The following is a 25,102-nucleotide window of genomic DNA, read 5'->3' as shown; positions in this document are numbered from 1 at the left end:
TTGGTTATCCTGTGATGGCCCATACTTTTAAAATAAGTTAACACTGTTCAAATTTGACAGGGTGGAACCCCGATTGCCCAGCCAGGAAAAGCATGGTAATCTCATGGTACCCCAGTTTCCTTCCAGTGATCCCCTTGAAATTGTCAAATCTTACTCTTAAGGAGATATTGGGGTTCCCAGCTTTGTGAAGCCCCTTCAGAATACCAGTAGACATTTACAATTTTGTGAGGTTTGCATTATTTCTGGGATGGATTGAGGAGAGGTGAGGCATATCCTTTTAGTTTCATATGTTAGATTTGATTGCCGTTATGTGACCAAGATGCTCAAGATCAGTAAGAACCTATAAGGGTAGATCACCTCACAGGAACAGTGGTCTGTGAGGATGAGTGGACAGAGTTGGTAGATTTTTAGGTAACAGGTGTGATGGTGTCCCGTTTTAAATCAAGCCTTGCCTTTCCACACACAGATTCCCATGTGCTGATCCTTTTGCTTGCCGTGAGGCTATCCCTATACGAAGGTTGGTCATAGGAAGAAAGTGGGTCTCGGAGGGTGGAACTACAGCTCGTAGGTAGAAAAAGTTTAGGTTTAATGAAAGGAAGAATTTTAGAATGATCTTTAAGGTCCAGGGCACAGTATTAGGAGTTTTAATTTCTCCAGTAAACCTACAAAGTAGGTATTAATAGTTCCATTTACTGAAAGATTGACAATAAGTCCCATAAGGTCTGGGACCTCAGAATTCTAAGCCCAGGGCCAAGCAAAGTACCAGATGTGAGTGAGTGATGGATGGACGAGGCCCAGAGGTTCCAAAAGTGACTTCTTGTAGCAGTGGTTGGAGTGGGCTGACCTGACTTAGGGCAGAGTGGAAGAAGGAACACAGACTAGACTTGTGAATGTGAACTGGGTCCACCAGGTCCTATTATTTGACTCTGAGCTTCCATTTTCTCAGAAGCTACCATAATCTCAAAGGGTCATTGTATAGAGTCCAAGTAGCATTCCCACTGGGGTGACATGACCCTCTTCCTAGACTTCTTTTCCTATATTTTTCCCTCAGAGCCCAGTGCCTCCCATGTCACCACTTCCTCTCAAGGCTGGAGGCTGCATTGCTGGGGGGCACTGGCTGGCATACCTTTTACCACCAGCCCTGCTTTCTACTTGCTGGAAGGCCCAAGCTTACTCTTTTTTTTTTTTAAACACTTTTTTAAATTAAAGTTAATAGATCACAAAGAATGTTACATTAAAAAACATGAGGTTCCCATATAACCCACTCCCCACCCCCACTCCCACCCCCATTGTTTTTGTGAACTTTATTTTTTTTAAGACATTTACATCTCAAAAATTGTTACATTAGAAAACATAAGAGGTTCCCATATATCCCCCACCTCCCCACACCCCTCCTACCACACCAGCAACCTCCCCCATCATTGTGGCACACTCATGGCACTTGGTAATTCTGTGGAACACTGCTGTGCCACATGGATAATAGTTTACCCTGTAGTTCACACTCTCCCCCAGTACATTCAGTGGGTTATGGCAGGATATATATATATAGTCCAGCATCCGACCCTGCAATACCATTTAGGACAACTCGAAGTCCCCAAAATGCCCCCACATCACATTTCTTCCCTCCCCCTGCCCTCAGCAACTACTGTGGCCACTCTCCACCTCAATGCTAAATTTTTTCTATTACTAGTCAATATTTTTATAGAAGAATACCAGTAAGTCCACTCTAATCCATATTTTATTCCTCCATTCTGTGGACCCTGGGATGGTGATGTCCACTCCACCTCTAGATCAAGAGGGGGCTTAGATTCCACATGGATGATAGATGGGATTCTCCTGCTTGCATTTGTAGGCACTCTTGATTTCCTGGTGTGGTAGTTGACCGTCTTCACCTCCCTGGGTAAGTCCAACAAACCAGAGAGTAGGAGTTGCAACTCCAGTGTGAGGGTCAGGGCCCAGCTGGCACATGGGCAGTCCAGAGATTCAAGTCCCTTGAGTACACACCATCCCTAGTGCCAACCACAGGTTCAGTAAAAGTGAGAGAAGAGGCATGTGTAGAAAGGTCACATCTGATTCTAGCTCCATCACACTCAGGAGTACAAATTCCAAAGTAGGGCCCACTGACATGGCACAGAACTCCCAAATCCATCTACCATGACCGTATACCCTGTGGGTCTCCGTAGCCTTCAGGAGAACCAGTACCTAGGGTTGTGTCTACTTTGGCTTTTACTGGGGTCCTGCTGAGGTGTACATAAGTGCGACCCCTACCCCTCTGATGACCTCCCAACTCTTTTTTTGAAGCCTCTTAGCCATATAAACTCATTTGTCTTAGCTATTTTCCCCTTTTCTTCAGGGTGAAAAAGCAGTTTTTAACACATGATCCTACGCGTAGCCTGAGAAATTCTGCTGGTCTGAGTTGACCCTTTTATTCAAGGTCTCTTTCTAGTTGCATTACCAGCTAATGATTGGTAATAATCCCTCAGTGCCAGGGAGGCTCATCCCTGGGAGTCACGTCCCATGCTGGGGGGGGGGGGGGAGGGGGGAAGGTAATGCATTTGCATGCTGAGTTTGGCTTAGAGCCAAGCTTACTTTTGCCTGACATAGAGAATGTTCTCCAGGGGAGACTTGCAGTCTCCTGTCAAGAGTTATTTTCTTTGCATTGAGGCAGGAACACCATAAGCTACGCAGCTTTTATTTTGAGGAAGACAGATGGTGGGTGGGCAAGCCCGAGGGAAAATCAGGACTGAGACCACATAGAATGAGAGACAGGGTGTGCTGTCCTGTGTCCTCTATGCCCTAGACTCCATCCGAGGCATGCCAAGACCTTCCCATGAGAAGTGTCTCTTGAGAGTTACAGTTGGCCCTTCATAGCCAACTGGAGGACAGTCTGAGGTGCCGCCTACTGGGGTCTAGTGGTGTTGGAGGCACACTGGAGGTGGGAGCTGGGGCAGAGGTCTGGTGAAGTTGGCCTTACCCCAGTGACTGGGTAAATCTGGAGAAGAGAGAGGAATGATGGCACCCAAACTGGGTGGAGGTGAGGTAAGTTTTTGTCTTTGGGGGTAACTGTTCCCAGCTCTTCAGATACCAGAAACACCTTGCTGCTGGCTATAAGCTTGGGTAATTATGCCATTGGTTTCTCATTCCAAAAGGGGATGAAGTGAGAGCAGTTGACCAGCATCCAAGTGGTAAACAGGATGAATGCTCCAGAGGGGAATCATAATGGGCACAACTTGCCCTGTTGCCTTAGCCTGGAGGCTGAACTGTGGTCTCCTTTCCATCCCATGGGGCAAGCTCCCCTTTCTCTCCATACTGGTCAGCTGGGGAAGGGATTCCTTTATTCTGGTTTCACATTTGCTCGAAGTGTCAGAGCTGGGTATTCCTCCCTCCTCCATTTCTCATCTTTTACTTTCCTATCCTCCCTTTTGCTCTCTAGCCTGAGATCACAAGATGGGGGAACATGGACAGGAGTGGAGATGGACCATCCTGCCCCCCCCCATTCCCACCCTGCACTATGCACTTTTTCCCTGCTTCCCCAGTGTGTCGTCCCCCCCGCTCCCCCCCCCCCCCCCCCCGCAGGAAGTGCCTCTGGCAGGAGAGGCCACTAGTTCGTGGCTAAAATAACCAGCCAGGACAACCCTCGTTTGGGTAGATTGGGCCAGTGTAGCCGTGTCCTGGGATGAGTCTGCAGAGGTGTCCCAGCTGGAACACAACATGGCGATGAGTCTCAGAACCGTGTGGTCCGCTCAGCCAGGTGGTCAGTAGTTCAGAGCTGATGCAGCACAAGGCAACTTTTAGTGTGGCAGATGCAGCACCTAGCACAGGCCATGGCACAGTCTGTGTTCAACTGGAACCTGCTGGCTGACAGGCAGAAGGAAGTGTGGGTGGACGGGTCCAAGTTGTTTAGCGGGATGAGAGCTCACTGCCCCTCCCCCTCAGCAGTGACTAAAAGTGGTCTCTCCAGAAGCTGACTCTTGAGACTTCTTGGAAGGTGGCCCTGAAGAAGACGCCTGGAGATAATTACTTCTGGAGCCCGAGGGAAGCAGCTGAGCCGGAAAGCAGGCCCTGCACCGTGCCTGAGACCCACTGATTAGGGAGGCCCGTTCTGGGTGACAGGCAAAGAGAGGAGAGGAAACGCAGAAGAGATCAGCTGCTTCCAGTCCCTCTCTACCCCTCTTACCCTACCAGTTTGTTCCACTGGATAGTACTGAAAAAAGGGTGGGACTTGAGTTTGCTGACACCGCTTCCTCCAGAGCCCAAGCGCCGGCTGGGATCAAACTGCAGCAGCTGCAAAGAAAGGTCCAGTCAGCACTCTGGGCAGGCCTTCCCCATGGCCACTGTTCCTGAGGAGGGGGCTGACCTCTGGGTCCTGCAGTCACCCGTCCTGGGTATGGCTCACTTCCTGCCAGCCCACAGAATTTCCAGTTTTACCCTGGGTTGTGGTCGGCGTTGGCCACCAACATACAGAAATGTGTGTCCATTGCCTTCCCACTCCCACAGCATGCATGCAGGATCAGGACGGCTTGTCCACACCCCTGGTTCTGTCCCCCCGTACCCGCCCGGCAGGCCAGGAAGCTGCCTCTAGCCAGGGCCAGCTCACCTCAGTCAGCAGGGAGGCCGCTGGGCTGCTGAGCCACTTGGGCAGGTGCAGCTGGGTGTGGGCCTGGATTCCTGAAGGGTGCTTCTGGGCTAGTGCCTGGGAAGACACAAGGCGCAGCCTCTGAAGAGACAACCCGAGGAAAATCTGTACACTCCAGTGTCAGCCAGGATTTAATTTTTCCCATGTCACATCCAATGGGGATGATGATGATGTTTAGTTGCTTGTTGCTTAGGATCTACTGTGTGCCAGGCACACCTTAGCCTTAATTTCCACAACAATTCTCAAAGTTAATTATTAGCTTTCCCATTTTAAAGAACCAGAGCAGGCTCAGAGAGGTAAAGGGACTTGTACTGACTTCAGGGTTTGAACTCAAATCCTTCTGACTCCAAGCTTGCTAGAAGCATCAGTCTTGGGGTAAGTCAGGGCAGACTTTATTGGAAACAGCATTGGAACCTGTCTCCTTACAGAAATCTCCACTGTCGCATATGATAGCAGGCCATGCCATGGCTCGCTACCACCAGGGCTGAGGCAGGGCTGAGGCAAGGGAGAAAAGCAGAACTTTTCCACCGCCCTGGTAAAGATGACCTGCATTGCCAGGAGGAAGGCCAGGAGCCTGGGTCAGAGAGGAGGCGGGAAATGCCAGAGGAGAGAACCTCTTTGGGGACGTTGGCATCCAGGGCTGTCAGAAGCAGTTGCCTGAAGGAGGGTGCCAGGACAGACTGGTCACATCTGGACAGCAGGTCATTCTCCATTCCAGCCATTTCCTGCTCAAATGCAGCTTGGCCTCTCCCTTGATTCCTAACCTAACTGGACCCAGGTGCTGAGCTGAATTCAACACGGGAGGACAGAAGGCAGAGGCCACCCTCCTGGGTAAGGGTGCTTGCATGTGGAACCCTGAGCCCCGGGCTGACCCAGGCTGGACAGCGCAGCAGCTGGCCTGGATGCACAAGCCCCTCTTTCCTATCCTCCAGCCAAGGTCTGCGGGTCACAGTCCAGAAGGGAATGGGTGGCGGGGTGAGCAGTAGGGAGAGGAGGCTGGGGGATGAGCCAGTGGTCCTCCAAGGAAAAGGGGCCGCGTCGAATTCCACCCTCCAAGCCTGGGCCCTGGCCCTGAAACCTTCTGTGACCATCCCAACTCAACTCTCATTCGCATATGTTTGACAAGTCTCGTTAGCTAGTAGCCTTACCAGTGGGGTGGGGTGCTAAGTGTCTCTCTCCTGGCTGGTGGCAGTGGACATGCGGGGAACCCGGACCCTGGCTGACTGGACTAAGCCCTGTCCACCTGCCCTCGGTGGCTCCCGCCCAGCCTCCACACACCCTGCCCAGCTACTCACCGTTCCTGTCAGCAATTCATACAGTAGAGACCCAAAGCTCCACCAGTCACAGGCTTCGGTCAGCTCAGAAATCCCACCCACCTCTGCGGGAACAAAAACACATCTGTACGTGTCCCAGCCTCACCTGAGAGGGTGGGTCTCCATTATGTACCTCAGACCCAGGCCCATCCCCTCTGCCATCCTCAACCCCCCAGTCTGTGTGAAGACGCCCCCGACCTAAGGGCTCCCTCGGGTCTCCCCCCTTGCCTGGAGCACTGTACAGGTTGTCCGCAGCCTCCCTGCAGCACCGGGGCTCCACTTCTGACCACTGGCCAAAATACGTGAGCTGGATATGACCTTCTCGTCCAGTGGGGGTTGGGGAAGGAATAGACAGGGACAAGAACTGGTTAGCCCTTGTTGAGCAGCCGGCATGGGGGCGGGGGTTTCCAGGGCTCTCCCCAACCCGCTCCTGAGGCCAAGCCCCCTATGGACATGCACGGCCCCCCTGAGGCCCAGAGGCCACTGGGTATGCGTAAAGGTTGCTGCCCTAGACTCATGGGGGAGCAAGGGGCTTGTTCTCCAAGCTCAGCCTTGGCCAACAAGACTGTGGCATAGTCCTGTGTGATATGGCTGGAGGGAGGTAGCGGGTGAGGCAGGTAACTTCCACATTCCCTTGGTTTTGAGGAATTCTTGTTCTGTCTTGGAACTCTGGGGTCTGCCCCCTTTCACCGGGCCCCGGGTACCTACCTGCCTGGTCCAGGAGCAGGTTTCGGGGATTGAGGTCCCGGCACAGCACCCCCTGCTCGTGCAGTGCTTCCAGTGCCACCAGCATCTCGGCCGCCCACTGCTTCACCTGCTCCTCCCTCACGCGCCAGGCACCAGAGCTCCAGCTGGCTCCGTCTCCCGAGGGGCGGCTCTGACCCCTGCCTCGGCCACAGGCCCCCAGCACCCGGCCAGCCCCCTCACGAACCCAGAGGAGCCCCCGAGGGGGCCCAGTGTCCAAGCTCTGGCCAGGTCCCCTCCTGGCTTGGGGGTACAGGCGACTACTTGGGGCCTTGGGAAGGTCCAAGGAGGGAGCGTGAGTTCTGACTGTGGATTCCTCTTCAGCTCCTCTCTGGGGTTTGCCAGGTGGCGCCTCCCTGGCTGGAGGAAGGCTCTGAGAGGTCCGCAGAGGCTCCAGGGGGACTCTGTCCTGCCAGTGGGTGTGACCCGGGGGGAGCAGCGCTGAGGTCAGGAGGCTGAGACGGGAACTGAGCTGAGCCTTCCTCCTCTCCTGGGTGGAGCCAGACCTGAGCCCAGACTGCTGGGGGCGTGCCTGGGAGAGCAGGTGCGACCAGAGCGTGCCTCCTGGCCACGCAGGAGTGGTGAGCATGGGGACAGGGGAGAAGAGCGTGGACAGCAGGCCCCCTGTCCCGCTCCGCCCTCCCCTTGGCCTCGGCTGCCTTCCAGGTATCCTGGCATAGCTCCCCCTCCTCACCTCTGCTCCCATCCCTCCGCCTAGAATGCCTGCCTGCCCCTTGCCTCACATCTCCTAACAAGCCATGGGAGGTCTCTAACAACAGAGGGCTGCCTCCTTCTCACAGCATTTCTTAGTGACCCCAGCCCTGGGGCTCTAGCTACCCCCAGGGGACATGATCTCTACCCCTTCCATTTTGTCCTGCCTGTTCATTCCTTCATTCTTTCCTCTGTTCCACTATAATTTATTGAGCACTTACTATCTGCATGTCACTGTGCCAGGTGACGATGGCAAAAGCAGCCGCCCTGGCTTGCCCTGCCCCTTTTCCTCACGGGCAGGCTTGTCTCCGCAGCTAAATGACCAGCTTCCCACCAAGGGCTGGTCTGGCTCCACAGCCTCAGAAAAGGTTTGTCCAGAGGGAAAAGCCCAGCCAAGGCTGTGGGCAGAGAGGTAACCCCTAGGGCCGCAGGCTAGGTCGGAGGCGGCCAGCGCAGGAGGGACGGGCAGGCAGGCGGCTGAAAGCCCTCAGGGTCCTGGAGGCCGGCGAGGCTGGGCTGGGAAGTTCTACCCGTTCAGGTGGCTAGAGTGTGCAGGGAGGCCCCCCGGGACGCCCCAGTCCCTGGCCTGGCGCTCGCTGGAGAAGGGGGTTGAGCACGGCTTTTGCCAGGCCCGTGGAAACCCTGCGTTTGGTCACTCCCTACCCAGGCCTGACCCTCACCTCTCCTTGTCTCTGGGCCCTTTGCCTCCTCACCCCCCACCAGTACCCGGGGAGCCAGTCGACCCTGGTTTTTTGTCTCTGGTTTCAGGGTCCTGGGCCTCCCATTTGTGTCCCAAGACGTGGTTAGGGCGTCCGTCTACCACATGGGAGGTCCGCGGTTCAAACCCTGGGCCTCCCTGACCCGTGTGGAGCTGGCCCATGTGCAGTGCTGATCAGCGTGCAAGGAGTGCCGTGCCACGCAGGGGTGTCCCCCGCGTAGGGGAGTCCCATGTGCAAGGAGTGCACCCCATAAAGAGAGCCGCCCAGTGCGAAAGAAAGTGCAGCCTGCCCAGGAATGGCACCGCACACACGGAGAGCTGACACCACAAGATGACGCAACAAAAAGAAACACAGATTTCCAGTGTCGCTGATAAGGATAGAAGCGGTCACAGAAGAACACAAAGCGAATGGACACAGAGAGCAGACAACTGGGGTGGGGGGGTGGTGGTGAGAGAAATAAATAAAAAAATAAATCTTAAAAAAAAACAAGTATCCTCATGGGGGCAGGGGGATATGGTCCCCAGAACCTGGCACAAAATAGATACGTAACTCCTAAGCAGACGCAAATACATTTTTTTTTTTTGGCACCACAGAGAACCCACCACGACCAGTCCCTGAAATCATCCTCCCACAAGACTGACCCCTCACCTTGCACAGGCTCCAGGTGCAGGAAGATGGAATCCTCGCTCACGAAGTACCGCAGCAGCTTCACCATGTAGGGAACGCCATGCGGGATGATGGTCAGTCGCTCCCGGCTCGCTACGTGGCACCTGGGCAGGCTCTGGGGAGGGGGCAAGACAGGCAGGTCGGCCAGAGACAGGCCAGAAGCAGCGGCTGCTGCCACAGGACACCCTGGCCCTGGCTTTAGGGGCAACTGGACAAGGGGTGGGAGCCACCCTGAGGGGTACCTGTATCCCCTCTGCTCTCCAGTCCTGGCTTGGGCCCTCACCCCCACTTCCCATCAGAATCCAGGTCCCTGCACCCTCCCGGATGAGCAGTGTGTGTGTCTGTCTGGGAGGCATAGCCTTCAGATGCGGGTCCTGGGCTGGGGGTTCTCCAGAGGGAAGGAGTTTCCAAGCGCTCTGACAAAGTCCCAAGTGGAATGCGGGGTGGCAGGGGGTGGGGTGGCACCTGCCTTCACCACGAAGATCCCTCCAGTTGCCGGGTCCTGGACCAGCTGCACCTGCCAAGGTCCAGGAGGCACCGGTCAAGGGACATGCTAGTTCCTGGGGCTCCCAGCCCCGACTCCTCCACCAAGGCCGACACACTCCAGGGGTGGGGTAGGAAGGGTAGGCTCTAGCGGTGCAGAAAGTAGCCCCCTCCCCAGGCTGACACCCATCCAGTCTTGCTAACCCACCCTTGCTAGGCTTGCAGGTCTGTGCTCAGGTGCTACCTCCTCCAGGAAGTTTTCCTCGCCCCTCAGTTCAGGCTAGGGGCTCTCATCTGTCTCCAGTGCTCTCTGGCCTCATCCTTAGGGGTGTCTTATCACACTGTGTCTAATTTCCTCCTGAGAATGCGATTCCAGGTCACCCCTGGCCTGAGCCATGCCCCAGAGCAGGCCAGCAGGCCCCTTAGGTCTCTGCCCCTTCTTTTAAATAAAGTCTTTATCGCTGGGGGTTGTCTCTGGAGAGCAGCCTTCCCATTCTGGTTTTGGTTTGAAGGTCTGCCATCTGCCCGCGCTGGCTCAGGGCCTCGTTTGGAGTTGGGCCCTTGACTCATCGCTGTGGTGGGCAGGGGTGGGCCGCACCCCAGGAGGATGCATGCCGGATGCCCCGGGGCAGGATGAGGGGCGTGTGGAGGTGGGCCCAGCTTCCTGGGGTTGTGACTCCTTGGCCTCAGCCTGCCCTGCAGACACTTTCCATGAAGGACTGGGCCGGGCCGCCGTGGGTTAGGAGCCAGGCCTCACGGCAGTGTCGCTGGGCCTGGGAGGAGAGAAGGGCAAAGGGCACTGGGTGTGGGTTTTGAGTGAACGAGTTGGCTTCTCCAAACCTCCAGTTTCTCTTCTACCCAACGAGAATTACGAAGGCCCACCCTCCCTACCTCACTGATTTGTTGAGGCCATGGATGCGAGAGTGCTTTGTGAATTGTAAAGGCCGTGAGAATGTCAGTGATCACATCTGCCCGGTCACGTCACCTCTCTGAGCCTTGCTCTTCTTAACTGTAAAACGAGGTCATAGCAGTGCCTACTTCAGAGCATTCTCGCAAAGCAAGCGATTCATTCTAATAGTGATTCTTATTACAATTACCATAGGCGAAACGCCACACTGGCTATAGAGCGCTTACTCTCTGTTAAGCACTATACATGAATCATTTCATTCCCACAAGCCTACCAGGTGAGTGTTATTAATAACCCAATTTAAGGTCCGCGGTTCAAACCCCGGGCCTCCTTGACCCGTGTGGAGCTGGCACATGCGCAGCGCTGATGCGCGCAAGGAGTGCCGTGCCATGCAGGGGTGTCCCCCGCGTGGGGGAGCCCCACGCGCAAGGAGTGCGCCCGTGAGGAGAGCCGCCCAGCGTGAAAAGAAAGAGCAGCCTGCCCAGGAATGGCGCCGCCCACACTTCCTGTGCCGCTGACGACAACAGAAGCGGACAAAGAAACAAGATGCAGCAAATAGACACCAAGAACAGACAACCAGGGGAGGGGGGGAAATAAAATAAATAAATAAATCTTTAAAAAAAAAAAAATAACCCAATTTATTGATAAATCAATTATCAGAGATGTTGTCTATGGGGCCACTACCAAAAAGTGGTAGAGTTCAGGGTGATAGAGACTGGAGAAGGACTACACAAATGCCGAATCAGAGAAAAGACAATCTCCAAGATCAGGTAGGAGATTTTCCTCCTGGACCTGGCAGTCCAGACCCCTTCCCTTCATGAAGCTTGGGAGTCACACGGGGTCCCTCGTGCTGAGGATGCAGACCACAGAGCCACTCACAGCAGTGATCAGAACCCCATGCATATCCCGGCACAGGGACCCAAGTGGGCAGAGACCCAGGAGGGAACACAAGTAGCTGAGAAGCGCTGCATACAAAAGGGACCCCAGGAGCAGCAGCAGTCCCCCAGGTGCAACGGTAAGAACCAGGAAGGAATGAGGGTCCAACAGTGGGCTCCTGATACTAATGACTATGCTTGTGAGCCTATACGCCCAATAAGAACAAGGCCTAGAGCAGCATTGTGCCTGGAGTTTCCTCCTGACAGCCTTCATGTTACTCAAATGTGGCCAGTCTCGAAGCCAAACTCAGCATGTAGATGCAGTGCATTCCCCTCAGTGTGGGACATGACACCCGGGGATAAGCCTCCCTGGCACCGAGGGATCACTACCAAATACCAGCTGAAGATGCAACTAGAAAATGACCTTGAATTAAAGGTTCAACACGGATCAGCAGAATATCCCTGTCTACATATAATAATATGACTTTAAAATGCTGTTTGACCTAATGTAGGGGGGAAATGGAAAGGAGAAATGAGTTTATATGGCTATGAGTCTAAAAAAGAGTCTGGAGGCTGTCAGAAGGATTGCCCTTATGCACACCTGAGCAGAGTCTCAGAGACAGATAAAGTAGACACAACCCCAGGTATTGGTTCTTTTGAGGGCTAAAGAGACCCATGGGTTCTATGGTCATGGCAGATGGGGTTCACTGCCATGTCAGTTGGCCCTTCTTTGGAGCCGGTGTTTCTGCGTGATGGAACTGGACTCAGATGGGATCTCTTTTCACAGGCCTTTCTTGCTACTTTACTGGAATTGTAGTTGGTGTTGGGGTTTAAGATATATTTAGGGGATTTGAATCTCTAGACTGACAATATGATAGCCACGCCCTGAACCTCAACAGACTTCAACTCCTACACTCTGATTTATTGGACTTACTCCACTCAGCTAACATGGAGTTGAAGAATGTCAACCACCACACCATGGAGCCTAGAGTGCCTACAACTGAAAGCAGGAGGATTGCATCCAGTATCCATGTGGAATCTAAGCCCCCTCTTGACATAGATGTGCAATGGACACAACCAATCCAATGTCCACAGAGAAAATGTGGCATTGGTGTGGGAAGGGTGGCCATGGTGGCTGCTGGGTGCGGGGAATGGGAGGAAGAGATGAGACGTGGAGGCATTTTTGGGACTTGGAGTTGTCCTGAGTGGTGCTTCAGGGACAATTACCGGACATTGTAGATCCTCCCAGGGCCCACTGGATGGAACGTGGGAGAGTATGGGCTATGATGTGAACCATTGACCATGAGGTGCAGCGATGCCCAGAGATATACTTACCAAATGCAATGGTGTCATGATGATGGGAGAGAGTGTTGCTGTGGGGAGAGTGGTGGGGTGGGGGCTGTGGGGGTGAATGGGGACCTCATATTTTTTGAATGTAATATTTTTTAAAAAATGAATAAATAAAATAAAATTAAAAAAAAAAAAAAGGGACCCCAGGGGGGAAAAAGAGAGAGACTATGGTAGAACAGTCTCTGTTCATTGGACCTAAATGCAAAACAGACCTTTCTGGATTGACCCCGTCTGAGTCCCTGGGCTGAATACTCTAAACACAGAAGAAACCAGAGGCAAAAAAGCCTCAGAAAAAAAATGGGGGTGGGGGGAGTGGGGCCAGGGGAGACTAAGCTGCTGTAAGACAGGACAGTTCTCAGAACTGAAAAGTGTAAGAAAAAAGAGGTACTGTGGGAGGGAGAGAATTTAAATAAATCATAGAAATTGTGGAGAAAATTCTGCACAAAAACCAACAGGACAGATCAAGATTTTCAGAGAAGGAACAAAGGAAAGGAAGCTTTCTCTTGGAGGTGAAAGAACTGAACAAAAAGTACAATCTTAAATTGTACCACATATCCAGGGTAAGCAAGAGATGAAGAAGAGCTGAGAAAATCTGAACAAACTACTCTAAAGGTCCAGAATAAGTGAGACCTAGGGCCAAAGAAGAGCCTTAACATAAAGTCAGTCAACAAAACCCTAGACAAGAAGAAGGAATTGACTTTCAGAGTTAATACACCAAAATAATCAGATGCCCAGGCATCAGCAAAACATTACAAACCATACTAAGAAACAGGAAGCTATGACTCAGGCAAGGGAAATTAAACTTTAGAGAAGACAGAGAATTTGGAACAACTGATCAAAGAAGTTCAAACAAATCTCCTAAATCAATTCAAGGAGAGGAAGGAAAATGAAGACATAGAGCTAAAGGATATTAGGAAGACAATGTGTGAGCATAAAGGAGAATTTGAAAGTTTAAAAAGAAATTATGGGGATACAAGGCACAATAATGAAGAGTAAAAATATACTAGAGGCATACAAAAGATCTGAACAAGCAAAAGAATCAATGAACTATTAATAGCAGAGAGGACAACCAAAATTATACAGGTAGAAGAACAGATAGAAAAAAGAATAGAAAAAAATTGAGCATTATCTCAGGGATTTGAGTGACAGCATGAAGCATACAAACATGTGTCATGGGTTTCCTAGAAGGAGAAGGGAAAAGGGACAGAATATTTGAGGAAATAATGGCTAGAAATCCCCCAATTCCTATGAAAGATAAATATACATGTCCAAGAAGTGCAATGTACTCCAAACAGAATAAACCCAAATAGACCTACTCCGAGACATATACTAATCAGAGTTTCAAATACCAAAAATAAAGAGAGAATTCTGAAAGCAACAAAAGAAAAGTGATACTTCACATACAAGTCATCCTCAATAAGGGCCCGTTTCTCATCAAAAACCATGGTTGCAAGAATGTAGTGTTATGATATACTTAAGGTACTGAAAAAGAAAAATTGCCAGCCCTAAATTCTTTATCTGGCAAAGCTCCTTCAAAAATGAGGGAGAGCAAACCCATAGAGACAAAGAGTAGATTGCAGGCTACCAGGGGCCAGGAGTGGGGACGGAATGGGAAGTTATTGCATAGTGGGCGCAGAGTCCATGTTTGGGGTCATGAAAAAGTTACGGTAATGTTTGATGGTGACAGGCACAATATTGTGAATGTGAATGCCACTGAACTGTATACATGAAACTGTTGAAAATGGGAAAGTTCATGTTGTATATATTATATTGCCACAATGAAAACAACAAAGGGAGATTTTAAAATGTTCACAGATAAACAGAAACAGAGTTTGTCAACAAAAGATCTGCCATAGAAGAAGTACTAAAGGGAGTTCTGCAGATTGAAAGGAGAAGACAGGAAAGAGTGGCTTGGAGTAGTGTGAAGAAATGAAGATCTTAAGTAAAGGTAACTAAAAAGATAAATGCAAAACCCAATAGTACTATATCCTCAATATAAAATACTACTCTTGAATGCCTATAAGAGTCAGAATACAACTGAACAAGAAAAAGGCATATTTCCTGATAATAGACACTCAAAATAAAAAGAGGTAATGTGGGACAAAAACAACATGTAGAGGGGATACAGGAAAATGGGAGCAGAGAACATGTATGCTATTGAAGCTAAGTTGGTATCTTCAAATTAGTAGTTATATAGGTTGTGTAAAACAAACCCCAGGGTAGCCACAAAGAAAGTATTTTAAAAATATACAGAAATAAAAATATAAAAAAGGGATCAGATACATCAAAAAAGATCAGCTATATGGAAAAGGAGGTTGCCACAAAGGAAAAGAGAAACAAACAAAAAAATATACATCGTATAAAAGCCAAAGGACAAAGTAGATGAAGTACTGCCTTTACAGTAATAACATGGAAAGTTAATGGATTAAACTCTCCAATCAAAAGACATATTGACAGAATGGATAAAAAAGCATGATCCAACTATATGTTGTTTATAAGAAACTCATCTTAAACCCAAAGATAAAAATAGAATAAAAGTGAATGGACGGAAGAAGTTATTCCATGCAAATAGTAATGAAAAAAGAGCTGGGGTAGTTATATTAATAATGGACAAAATATTAATAGACTTAAAGTCAAAAGCTGTTACAAGAGACAAAGAAGAACACTATATATTAATAAAAGGAGCAATCCACCAAGAAGAAATAACAATCATAAATATTTATGCACCTAACTGTGGTGCCCCAAAATACTTGAGGAAAACACTGGCAAAACTGAAGGAAGAAACAGACACTCTACAATAATAGTTGGGGATTTCAAGACACCACTCGTCTGGTTCATGCAACAACATGGATGACCCTTGAAGACATTATGTTGAGTGAAATAAGTCAGATACAAAAGGACAAATATTGTATGATCTCACTCATATGAAATAATTAGAGTAAGCAAATTCATGGAGTTAAGAGTCTAGGATACAGGTTATCAGAGGCTGGGTTGGGGGTAGGGAATGGGGAGTTAATGCTTAATTTGTACAGAATTTCTATTTGGGTTGATTGTAAAGTTTTGGCAATGGATGGTAGTAATGATAGCATAACAGTGTGAGTGTAATTAAAAGCACCAAATGATATATGTGAATGTGGTTAAAGGGGGAATTTTAGGTCATATCATGTTATTAGAATAGAAATTAAAAGATAAAACAGGGGAAGTGGATGTGGCTCAACTGATAAGAGTGTCCGCCTACCATATAGAAGGTCCAGGGTTCAAACCCAGGGCCTCCTGGCCTGTGTGGTGAGCTGGCCCACACGCAGTGCTGCTGTGCTCAAGGAGTGCCCTGCCATGCAGGGGTGACCCACACGTAGGGGAGCCCCATGAGCAAGGAGTGCACCCCACAAGGAGAGCTGCCCTGCGTGAGAAAAGCGCAGCCTGCCCAGGAGTGGTGCCACACACACGGAGAGCTGACCCAGCAAGGTGATGCAACGAAAAGAGGCACAGATTCCCAGTGCCACCGAGAATGCAAGTGGACACAGAAGAACACACAGCAAATGGACACAAGAGAGCAGACAACTGGGGGCAGGGAGGAAGGAGAGAGAAAGAAATAAAAAAGAAATCTTTAAAAAAAAAGATAAAACAGAACCGTATACAACACAGTGAACCCTATTGTAAATGATGGACTAAAGTTAATAATACAATTATAGAAATGTTCTTTCATGTATTATAACAAATGTACCACCACAATGCAAGATGTCAGTAATAGGATGGTGTATTGGGGGAAAAAGTACACCCTAAGGTAAACTATGGACTTTAGTCAATGGTACAATTATAAAACTGTGCTTTCATCAGTTGTACTAAAGCTACCACACTAATGCAAAGTGTTAATAATTGGGGTAGATGGGGATGCTGTATTTTAACCTGTTTTTGGTAAACCTACAACTTCTGTCATTAGCAAAAATTTTAAAAACAAAACAAGATAAAAAGTGGTAGAGTCAGGATTTGAACCCAGGCAGGCTGATTCCAGAGCCCTGCAGACTTAACTGTGCAGTCGGGGGACCTTGGCAAGGGCCTGCCCCTCTGGGCCTCAGTTTCCCCAATAGTAAATGAAGGTGGCTGACGAGATGCCTGCCCGGGACCCTTCCTGCAGCCGAGCCAGGTGTGCCTTCCCACCACCAGGGGTCTCTCCTCCAGTGGCCCAAAACATTGCCCAGCCTGGCTCCCAGACCAAACTTGTGCAATACTCGAAAGAGAAAAGAAAACTCTGGGGATATTTAGGAGAACAGAGTTTCCCACAAGTACTGACACCCTCATAATTCCCCACCATCCCTTGCCAAGTGGGATTTCCCACTCCCTGCCCTGGGCAAGGTCCCCTAATTTACAGCCAGAAAAAAACCCAGCAGGGACAACTGGGGAAGCTGTATAGAAAACTTGACCTGTAGATTGATAACAACTGTGGTGTTGTTGGGTTTTTTTTAAATAATAAAATGAACCTATGTACCTAGAAAGAAGTCAAAACGTTAACAGTGATGACCTCAGAGTTAGGGAGGGTGGTGAGGGATTTTTTTTCCTGCTTTAAACTCCTTTTCTTACACTATGTCTCAAAAGAATACAAGGGGGCATTTTCCTATGAAACCAAACACAAAACCCCCTTCCTCTTTTGCTTAACAGAATGGGGGACAGAGCACTGGCTTTCATCCAGTCACCTGGCCTCTATGGAACCTCAGGTTCATTACCTGTAAACAGCTTTCTGCAATGGTGGGCATGTTCTAGATCTGCACTGTCCCAGACGAGAGCCACGTGTGACCATCGGTGGCTTGAAATGTGGCTAGTGCAACGGGGGAGCCTTGTGTGGCTAGTAGCCACCGTGTGTGGACAGCACCACTGTACAAGCGCCCCTCCCCCCCGCCCCCCAGTGACAGTGAGGATTTGTTTAGTGTAACGGCGTTGTAAATTAGAATTTACCTTAGGAATGTCAGGTAAACTTTACTATTGGGAAGGTGGAAGGCGGTTCTGGGTGCCGGCGCTCACCTTTTATAAAAGGGAAATCTTTTTTAAACGAAACTCAGCTGAGTTTTGGGACACAGAGACAAAATGTGGGTGAAACGCATTAAACTCTTCAAAGAAGCACACAACAAAATCCCAGGAAGGATCTCTCACAGGTCAAACAAGTCCAAGTTTAACCAGATTCTCAAACTCCAAGACCCACGAGGGCTAGACACACGGGTCAGTGGGCAGGGCAGGCCGGAGGGCAGGGCGGGCCGGAGGGCAGGGCGGGCCGGCGGGCAGGGCGGGCCGGAGGGCAGGGCGGGCCGGTGGGCAGGGCGGGCCGGAGGGCAGGGCGGGCCGGAGGGCAGGGCAGGCCGGCAGTAGACGAGAGGGCTCTGCTCTCCAACGCAGGTAGCCCTCTACTCCCTGCTGCTACGTGGGAATGTGAGCCCGGCACAGCCAGATCTTAGGATTTTTCTGGACTTTTTCAAATGAAATCTGCCAATTTTTAAATGTTGGTAACTAATTGCAAAAAAAAAAAACAAACCCCAAAACCGGCAATTCTGCATATAAGCCAAGTAAAATAAGTTTGTAGTCCAAATTGGGCTGGGGGGACTATTAGTTACAACCTCTGGTTTAAACCTCTCTCTGATGTGACTTGTCTGGTGGTTTTTTTGGTTCTTTTTTTTTTTTTTTTTTTTTGGGCAGACAGAACTCAGCAAATACTCTGTCCGGTTACACCTTCAGAGGCGCACACTCGACAGCAGACCTTTGGGTGTGCTGGTCCGCTGCTGGCTGACACCCTGGCCCATCTGCCACGCTGCTCCCTCCCTTCCCTCCCACCCCTGCCAACATCGCTTCAACTCCTAGAGATCCCTTCCCAGCCCAGGGAACCCTCACAACTGGACACATCTGGCCGTGCTCATGGCTCTTTTTGAGCAAGGCTCCCTGGCCTTGGGGCTCCTGCTGGCTGCCACTGCTCCTCCTGCCCAGGTCTGCCTGGGCCGCGCTCTGGAAGGATCAGGGGTACAGGCATCCAGTCCAGCTCAGGGACTTGTGTCCAGTGGCCCAAACCCCTTTCCTAATTTTGGGGGAACATGGTATTCCTGGCTTAGGAATGACACCAAGAAAGAAAGCAGGACTTAAGGAAGGGGGTTCGCAGGCCTGAGATAGGATAAAAAAGGAAGGAAGGGCAATCTCAAAACAGATGGTTGGCTTGGCCTTAATTTGTGCTTCCCCTACACACAGGCCTCTGAAACTGGATTCCCGCTCGCCAAATGCACGTCCCGGGATTAAACGAATTTGAGGAATTCTGTGTCATGTACCTCCCTTGTGGAAACTCAGTGCATGTTTGCATCCTAAAAGCCCCCAGAACTCCTGTCATTAAAAAAAACAAAGTAACAACTCTAACTCACTGTTTCGCAAACTTATTTGACCTAGGACCCCTCTCTCCATAGCAACCTATGGTTCAGGCATCCCACTCTGTGGACTGCAGATATGGGTCACCTCTCCAGTCTGTCCATGGGGCACAATCAGGTGACCTTGGCAAGGGCCACACAGGCCAGTGCAGCAGGAGGGGAGGCCGGAGCTGCAGACTGAAGCTGGCAGGGCCTGGCACTGCAGGTCTGGGGCCTGTTCCAGGGGCCTGGCAGAAGCAGCTGGAGCAAGCCCTGGGGCCCAAGAGGTCCTCTGCTCGCCTCCCAGTTGGCTCATGTCACCGGCATTTCAAGCTACCAAATATTTCTCAAACATCTTGGCATGTGCCTTTCTCCAAAATTATTTCATGTTAGTTCCCAGACTTCCTGTGGAGTGTGTGTGTGGGGTTCTTACCTCACTTTACAGTTGAAACTGAAGCTCGGAAAGGTGCAGGGACTTGCCCACGGCCACACCGTGCCCCACCCCCCCAGTTCACATCATCTTCCGGGGTGTGGGACGGCACACACGGTTCTCCTTTTCTCTGTGGGTTCCCAGACCCAGTTTTAAAAATTACAGATGCTGGGGCTCAGCCCTGGAAATTCTGACAGGTCTAGGGTGGGGCCCAGGCATCTCTATTTTTTGGAAGCTCCCCAGGTGATTCTGATAAACAGCCAGAAAGGGAGGGAGTTGCTTTAGCCACTACTCAACACCCCTGGGTTGGGGGCACAAGGTAATCTAATCACATTTGCACCAACTGTTTTGTCCTTCTGATTCCCCCAACACTAACAGTGTCCCAGGTAAGGGCTGGGGTGTCATCTCCTGTCTTCCTGTCTGCTCCAAAGTGGGGGCAAGGGTCCAAGACAGGGTCATGAGGGACGGGGGGTGGGGGCAAAGCTGCAGAGGCCCGAACAAGGCTCAGGGCAGCGGGGCCGCCTGCAGGCCGGGTGTCTGGAGATGACCACGTTCCATCCACAGCAGTCAGCTGGGCTGGGAGGGGAGGGGCAGCATGGCGAGAAACCCTTGGCCGCAGCCCCGGGGTGCAGAGTGAGTGTGGGTGGGGGCCTGTGGGGAGCGGGAATTGGGAGTGAGCGCTGGCGGGGTGCCCTGGGCACTGCTTCCGCTGTGGTTTCTATCTCTTATCTCTCAGGGAGGGTTTTCTGTGTGTCTGGAGGGCCGTGGAGAGGCCATTGGCTACCCCAGCCTGAGCTGTGCGTGGAGGCGGGGGGGGGGGGGGGGGGTGGGGGGGGGCGCCGCTGCCTCGGCTGCTTTCTTCCCCTGTGACCCTCTGGCCCCTTCCCATCGCCCCTGGTGGAGTAGGGGTGCATCGTGCTCTCTCCCCACCGCCGCCCCCAGCCCCACCCACGGTCTCCCTCCCACAGCCCGGGCACCCACTCACCTTCTCGATGACCCCGACCACCCTGCAGCCCCTCAGCTGCTCCAGGGCCGAGCTCAGGGTGCGGATGGGCCGGAGCCTCAGGCTGCTGAAACCCTGAGGAGACAAGCCACGGCCTTCTCACCAAGCAGCGGGGGCCAGAGGCTCCCGGGACAGCACGGCGGGCAGGACCCCACCCCCCAGGGACAGGCCCTGGTGGGACTGAGAATCGGCCTCAACTGTCGGGGGAGCCCAAGCCGGCCCAGGGCGCCCCCCTCAGGCCGCGCCTCGCCCTCCAGCCCTGGTCCAGAGAGGCCGTCTCCAGAGCCCTGACCGCAGGAAGCAGGCTCCCGGGGTGGGGAAATGGCCAGGAGTTCGCAGGGAACACCGACTGGGTATGCGGCCTGGGCACCTGCTTGGGGGTAAAGCAGCGACCCCAGGAGGCGTCTGTGGCCTGTCTGCGCATACCTGTGGGCACGAAGGTGCGCATGCGTGTTCCACCCTCACTGAACGCCGACGGGGTTAGGAAGAACCATGGGGGAAGAGTATCTGTGCCCATGTGCACGCATGTGTTCGGGCATGTGCGCACGCGTGTCTGCTCCTAATAGTCACTGCGCAACAAGAGCAGAAGCGTGCGGGAAACGGACTTTGGCCCAGTGGTTAGGGCGTCCGTCTACCACATGGGAGGTCCGCGGTTCAAACCCCGGGCCTCCTTGACCCATGTGGAGCTGGCCCATGCGCAGTGCTGATGCACGCAAGGAGTGCCGTGCCACACAGGGGTGTCCCCCGTGTAGGGGAGCCCCACGCACACGGAGTGCACCTCTAAAGGAGAGCCGCCCATCGTGAGAGAAAGTGCAGCCTGCCCAGGAATGGCGCCACCCACACTTCCCGTGCCGCTGACGACAACAGAAGCGGACAAAGAAACAAGACACAGCAAATAGACACCAAGAACAGACAACCAGGGGAGGGGGCAGAACTAACTAAATAAATAAATCTTTAAAAAAAAAAAAGAGCAGAAGCGTGGGCTACTGAGGGCGGACACGCGTGCACGTGCGTGGAGCCGCGAGTGCGGCTATGTAGTGAGTGCAGCCTGGGGGGTGGACTGGTGAGTGTTTGGTGCACAAAGGAACCACGGAGGGCCTGTGAGAGCGAGATGAGGCTGGAAGGAAAGGGCAGGGGAGCAACCCAGGCCAGACCTGGGGGCGGCGCCCCTCCCTGCAGCCTGCGATGGGAGGCGTGGTCGCCCCTCGGCCAGGGGGAGCAGGGCTACTTCCCTCAGAGCCCTCGGCTGCTCAGGCCTTGCGGGGGGCAGGTTTCCTCACCGTGCCAGGGCTGGCTCCAGTGCCCAGTGTCCTCTGCAGGTGGCAGTTGAAGATCTCCTCTGCCCGCCGCAGGTACTTGGTGATTTTCAGCTTTACAGCCTCACATCGCTCCTTGTTGGGGTCGACTGGGGGGGGGAGGGGGGAGTGGAGGGAGGGTCATCAAAGCCCACTCCTGCCCCCCACCCTGACCTTGGATGATGAGGGTCCTAGATCCTGTGGCCAGCCCTCCGCCTCTGGGGAGGAGACAGCTCCTGTGTCTAATGCTGGTTTCCCAGAGTCTGACGAGATCTGTTCGGGGCCTCTCCTTGGGGGGCAGGGGGGAGAAGGGAGATGGCCAGGGGAAGCTGGGAATCACGGGCACCACTCAGCTAACAGCCTTTGTGGCTGGCGCCCACCAACTCACTGGCCACCATCACACCCTGGGAAGGGACCGGGTGGGGAGCTCCATGTCCATTTCTCAGACCAGGAGGCAGAAGCTCCCAGAGAGCATGCCTTCACCCCTCTCTGACACCCAGTGTGAAAAAGGCCGGGGATGGGGGTTCAGGATCAGAGGGCAAAGGAACTTCCGGGCTTTGAGGGGTCCCTTCAGCAGGACAGTAGGAGGCGAGCAGTTTCTCTCGGTCCTCCTGTCACTTCTCCCTCACTGCTCCTCCCGTGGGGAACTACAGTTGCCCAGCATCAATTAGAAGGCAGGAGTCCAGCCCAGTTCAGGAACAGTCAGTACAGCGGTCAAGAGCACTGACTCTGGAGCCCAAACCATTCAAACCCCAGCTTTGCTGCTTAATACCAGTGCAGCCTTGAGCAAGCTATTTAACTGCCCAGTGCCTCAGTTTCCTCATCTGGAAAATGGGACTAACAAGAGTTCTTATATACTTGGAATTATATGCAACAGCAGGTCTAGTAGTTTCTATTACGCCAAGCCTCAAAGGAGCTCAAACAGAGAAAACCCTTAGAACAGTGCCTGGCATAGAGGAACTTGGTAATAAAAGCCAGTTATTATTCCTGCCCTGCCGAGTGTCTGGCACATGCGGTGAGGATGGACAAATGGCAGGATGAGGCCTGCCCCGGCTTCCCCCACCCGGCGCCCCCCACCCAGCGCCCTGCCCCTGGTCGGCCGGGCCACACCGTGAACTCCACGGAGCAGCACGTCCACGCCGTTCTGGTAGTGGTTGAAGGCCGCCTCGTAGTCCTCGCTCACGTCGCGCTCCAGGGCCAGCCGAATCTGCGTAGCCGCATCCACCAGGTAGGCGTGCTCGGTCATTTCGGGCGCCCCCGGGGCCACCCGGTTTAGAATCTGCTCCAGGTACACGTGGGCCTGGGAGCGGGCCCGTGAGCAGGGCTCAGGCTGCAGGCCGGGGCCACGTGGGCACTCGCAGGCCACCAGGCTCATGACTGTCCCGCGGCTGGGCCCTGGAACGGAAAGGCACCTGAGGGGAGACCCCCGCGGGGGTGAGGCCGCTATCTGCACCCGGGTTTCCTCCACTCCGAGGACCCTTCACGGGGCTGGATGCTTCTGTGTGTTCTATTTTCCTTTAAGTTCAACAAGCATTGCTGCCTTCACGGGCCTCCCAGGGTGCAAACCTGGTGTCCCGTATACAATGCATAAGGGGCCACCTTCCCTGAGGCTGGGGGAGGGTCCCTGAGCTCCAAGGCTATTCCTTGCTTTGTTCCCTCCACCCTCCACGAGCTCCCCCGCTCCTTTATCCTTCAAGGATCAGTTCAATGGCACCTTCCCCCCGACATGTCATGAGGCCATTGTGATCGGGACACCCCCTGTCCCCAGAGCACGGCATTGTCTGGGCAGGAGCTGGGCCCTAAAGCCTGTTGGCAAATGAGGGGACTGAGTGGCAGCGCAGTACCACCCAGCGAGTCTCACAGCGGGGTGGGGTGGGACCAGAGACCCATGGCGCTGTCCCCTCGCCTGCCTGTCTGAGGAGGCCAGGGACCCATCGGGACCCCCCAGCAGCTCCTCCCTGAGTAATGTGTGACCCAGTGGTCAAGAACAGTGGCTGCGGAAGGCACGGGGCCCAGACGGAGGCGGGGTTGGCTGCAGCCCCTGCACCTTAGCTTCCTCAGGCCCCACTGGGAAGGGGCAGAGACCGAACTCCCCACCCCAGGGCAGTTCTGCCTCCAGTGGAGAAAGGCAGGAAAACAGGAGGGAGGTGGAGGAGGGGATCCCACACCTCCAAGGCACTAGGGTGCTGCCCGCCACCCAGGATGCGGAGGGGAAGAGGCCGCACCCTCCCGGCGGGGCCCAGTCAAGGGGGACGTGCAGCTCCGAGGCCTGCGCTCTGGGGGTCACCAAGGCCTTCTGGGGTCAGGGGCCATCCCAGCCGCCTTGGCAGAGCCGCATGGCCGCGTCTGGACACCGGAGGCAGCGAGTCCCAGGGGCACGAGGTGCAAGATCCCGCGGAAGCCCGGCCGAAGAAGGCGGGGCTGGGGGCAGTGAGGGGAGGGGCGGCCTTGCCTGGGAAGATGATGGAGCAGGAGCAGGGCAAACACCCGTACCTGCCCGAGCCAGGTGCTCCGTCCGCGCGGACCAGACCTATCCCGGGCGCCACCGCCCCGCGGGCGGCAGAGCTCCCGCAGCTGCTTTCCGCCCTCCAGCCCTGTGCAGGGTTCTAGCCTGGTGCAGCCTGGGCCATTGGCTGCAGATGAGCTCATCCTCCAGCCGTTAGAATAAACCACCAATCACCGCCCCGCTCGGCTTCTGCGGGCCCTTAAAGCCACAGCTTCCGAGCTGCGGAGAGCTCAGGGGCGGAGGGGGCGGGGAGAGGAGGGTGGGGGGAGAAGGGCGGGAGGAGGGGGCAGAGGGGTCCACACAGTCTCCCAGGGACGGAGGAGGGGCTAATGGAGAAGAGGTGAGGAAGGGGCTACTTCAGAAATCTAGGCCAACCAAAGAGCACCCATGCCACTTCCAGGCCTTTTCTCATTCATTCACTTCATTTATTCAGCTGCTTAATAACTAGGCATGAGTTTACTATGCAAGAGGAGCTGGATGCTGAGATACAGGGATGAACTAGACAGTCCCTGCTCACGTCCTCGTGGATTTACTGTCTAGGGAGGCACACAGAGCTGAAGAGTGTTGGTATTTTGTTTCAATTGACATACTAGTTGCATGTCAGAGGGAGAAGCAGCACACATTTCCCCTGAGACAGGGGAAATGACCTATCTGGGACGTCTGAAACCTTTCTTGTGGAAGTGATATCTGACCTGAGCTTCAAATTCAAGACCACAGACCTCAAATGAACGCTTAGTGCTGACAGGGGTCTTGACAGTCTTCCCTAGTCTACAAGCTCTCCCTTCCCTCGATCCCTGTTTCATACCTTTCGCTTCTCTTATTCCTACCACCTCCTCCCACATCCTTACTCTCAGCCAGACTTGCCTCCTCCTCTGCTTGAAAACACGGAAGCGCAGACGCCAACCCGGTCTGCCATCTCCCGCAATGGCCAGCGTCTGCACCCACGCTCTGCCTCCATACACGAAGGCCAGCCTTCCACTTGGCACCAAACCCCTCCCAGCAGCTATTCAAGGACACCGCTCCAGCAATTCTCTTCTCTCTCTCCTACACCACTGATTTTTTGCTCTCGCCTAGATCATTCTCATTTCATATG

General features: G+C 53.0%; 1 protein-coding gene across 5 annotated transcripts; it reads right to left on the bottom strand.

Moving 5' to 3' along the window:
- Positions 1–1,720: 1,720 nt before the first annotated feature.
- Positions 1,721–24,103, bottom strand: RPS6KL1 (ribosomal protein S6 kinase like 1). 5 transcript variants are annotated; one of them, XM_058293066.2, is made up of 11 exons: positions 23,997–24,103; positions 22,614–22,898; positions 21,489–21,613; positions 20,191–20,283; positions 9,259–9,306; positions 8,772–8,904; positions 6,658–7,257; positions 6,178–6,267; positions 5,932–6,014; positions 4,598–4,693; positions 1,721–4,284 (listed from the first exon to the last, which is right to left on the bottom strand). In XM_058293066.2, exons 2-11 carry the CDS (start codon positions 22,876–22,878, stop codon positions 4,174–4,176), a joined length of 1,644 nt encoding a protein of 547 aa, XP_058149049.1. In that variant the 5' UTR covers positions 22,879–22,898; positions 23,997–24,103; the 3' UTR covers positions 1,721–4,173. The 5 variants fall into 5 exon arrangements, with proteins under 5 accessions (XP_058149049.1, XP_071069891.1, XP_058149050.1 ...); XM_071213790.1 differs by having other exon boundaries at positions 23,956–24,080; XM_058293067.2 differs by having other exon boundaries at positions 22,614–22,915; positions 23,997–24,069.
- Between the last annotated feature and the right edge of the window lie 999 nt (positions 24,104–25,102).

This window comes from Dasypus novemcinctus, chromosome 3, assembly GCF_030445035.2.
Source record: "Dasypus novemcinctus isolate mDasNov1 chromosome 3, mDasNov1.1.hap2, whole genome shotgun sequence".
NCBI classification, from domain to species: Eukaryota; Metazoa; Chordata; class Mammalia; order Cingulata; family Dasypodidae; genus Dasypus; species Dasypus novemcinctus.
The sequence above is the reverse complement of the archived record's forward strand: the minus strand, read 5'-3'. Positions and strand labels throughout refer to the sequence as shown.

Excerpts from the sequence above, each read along its gene's own strand:
- RPS6KL1 (XM_058293066.2), bottom strand. The coding sequence starts at position 22,878 with ATGAGCCTGGTGGCCTGCGAGTGCCCACGTGGCCCCGGCCTGCAGCCT. Across the intron at positions 20,284-21,488 it reads CTGGAGCCAGCCCTGGCACG|GGTTTCAGCAGCCTGAGGCT; the intron begins GTGAGGAAACCT and ends TTGTCTCCTCAG. Across the intron at positions 9,307-20,190 it reads TGGTCGGGGTCATCGAGAAG|GTGCAGCTGGTCCAGGACCC; the intron begins GTGAGTGGGTGC and ends GGACCTTGGCAG.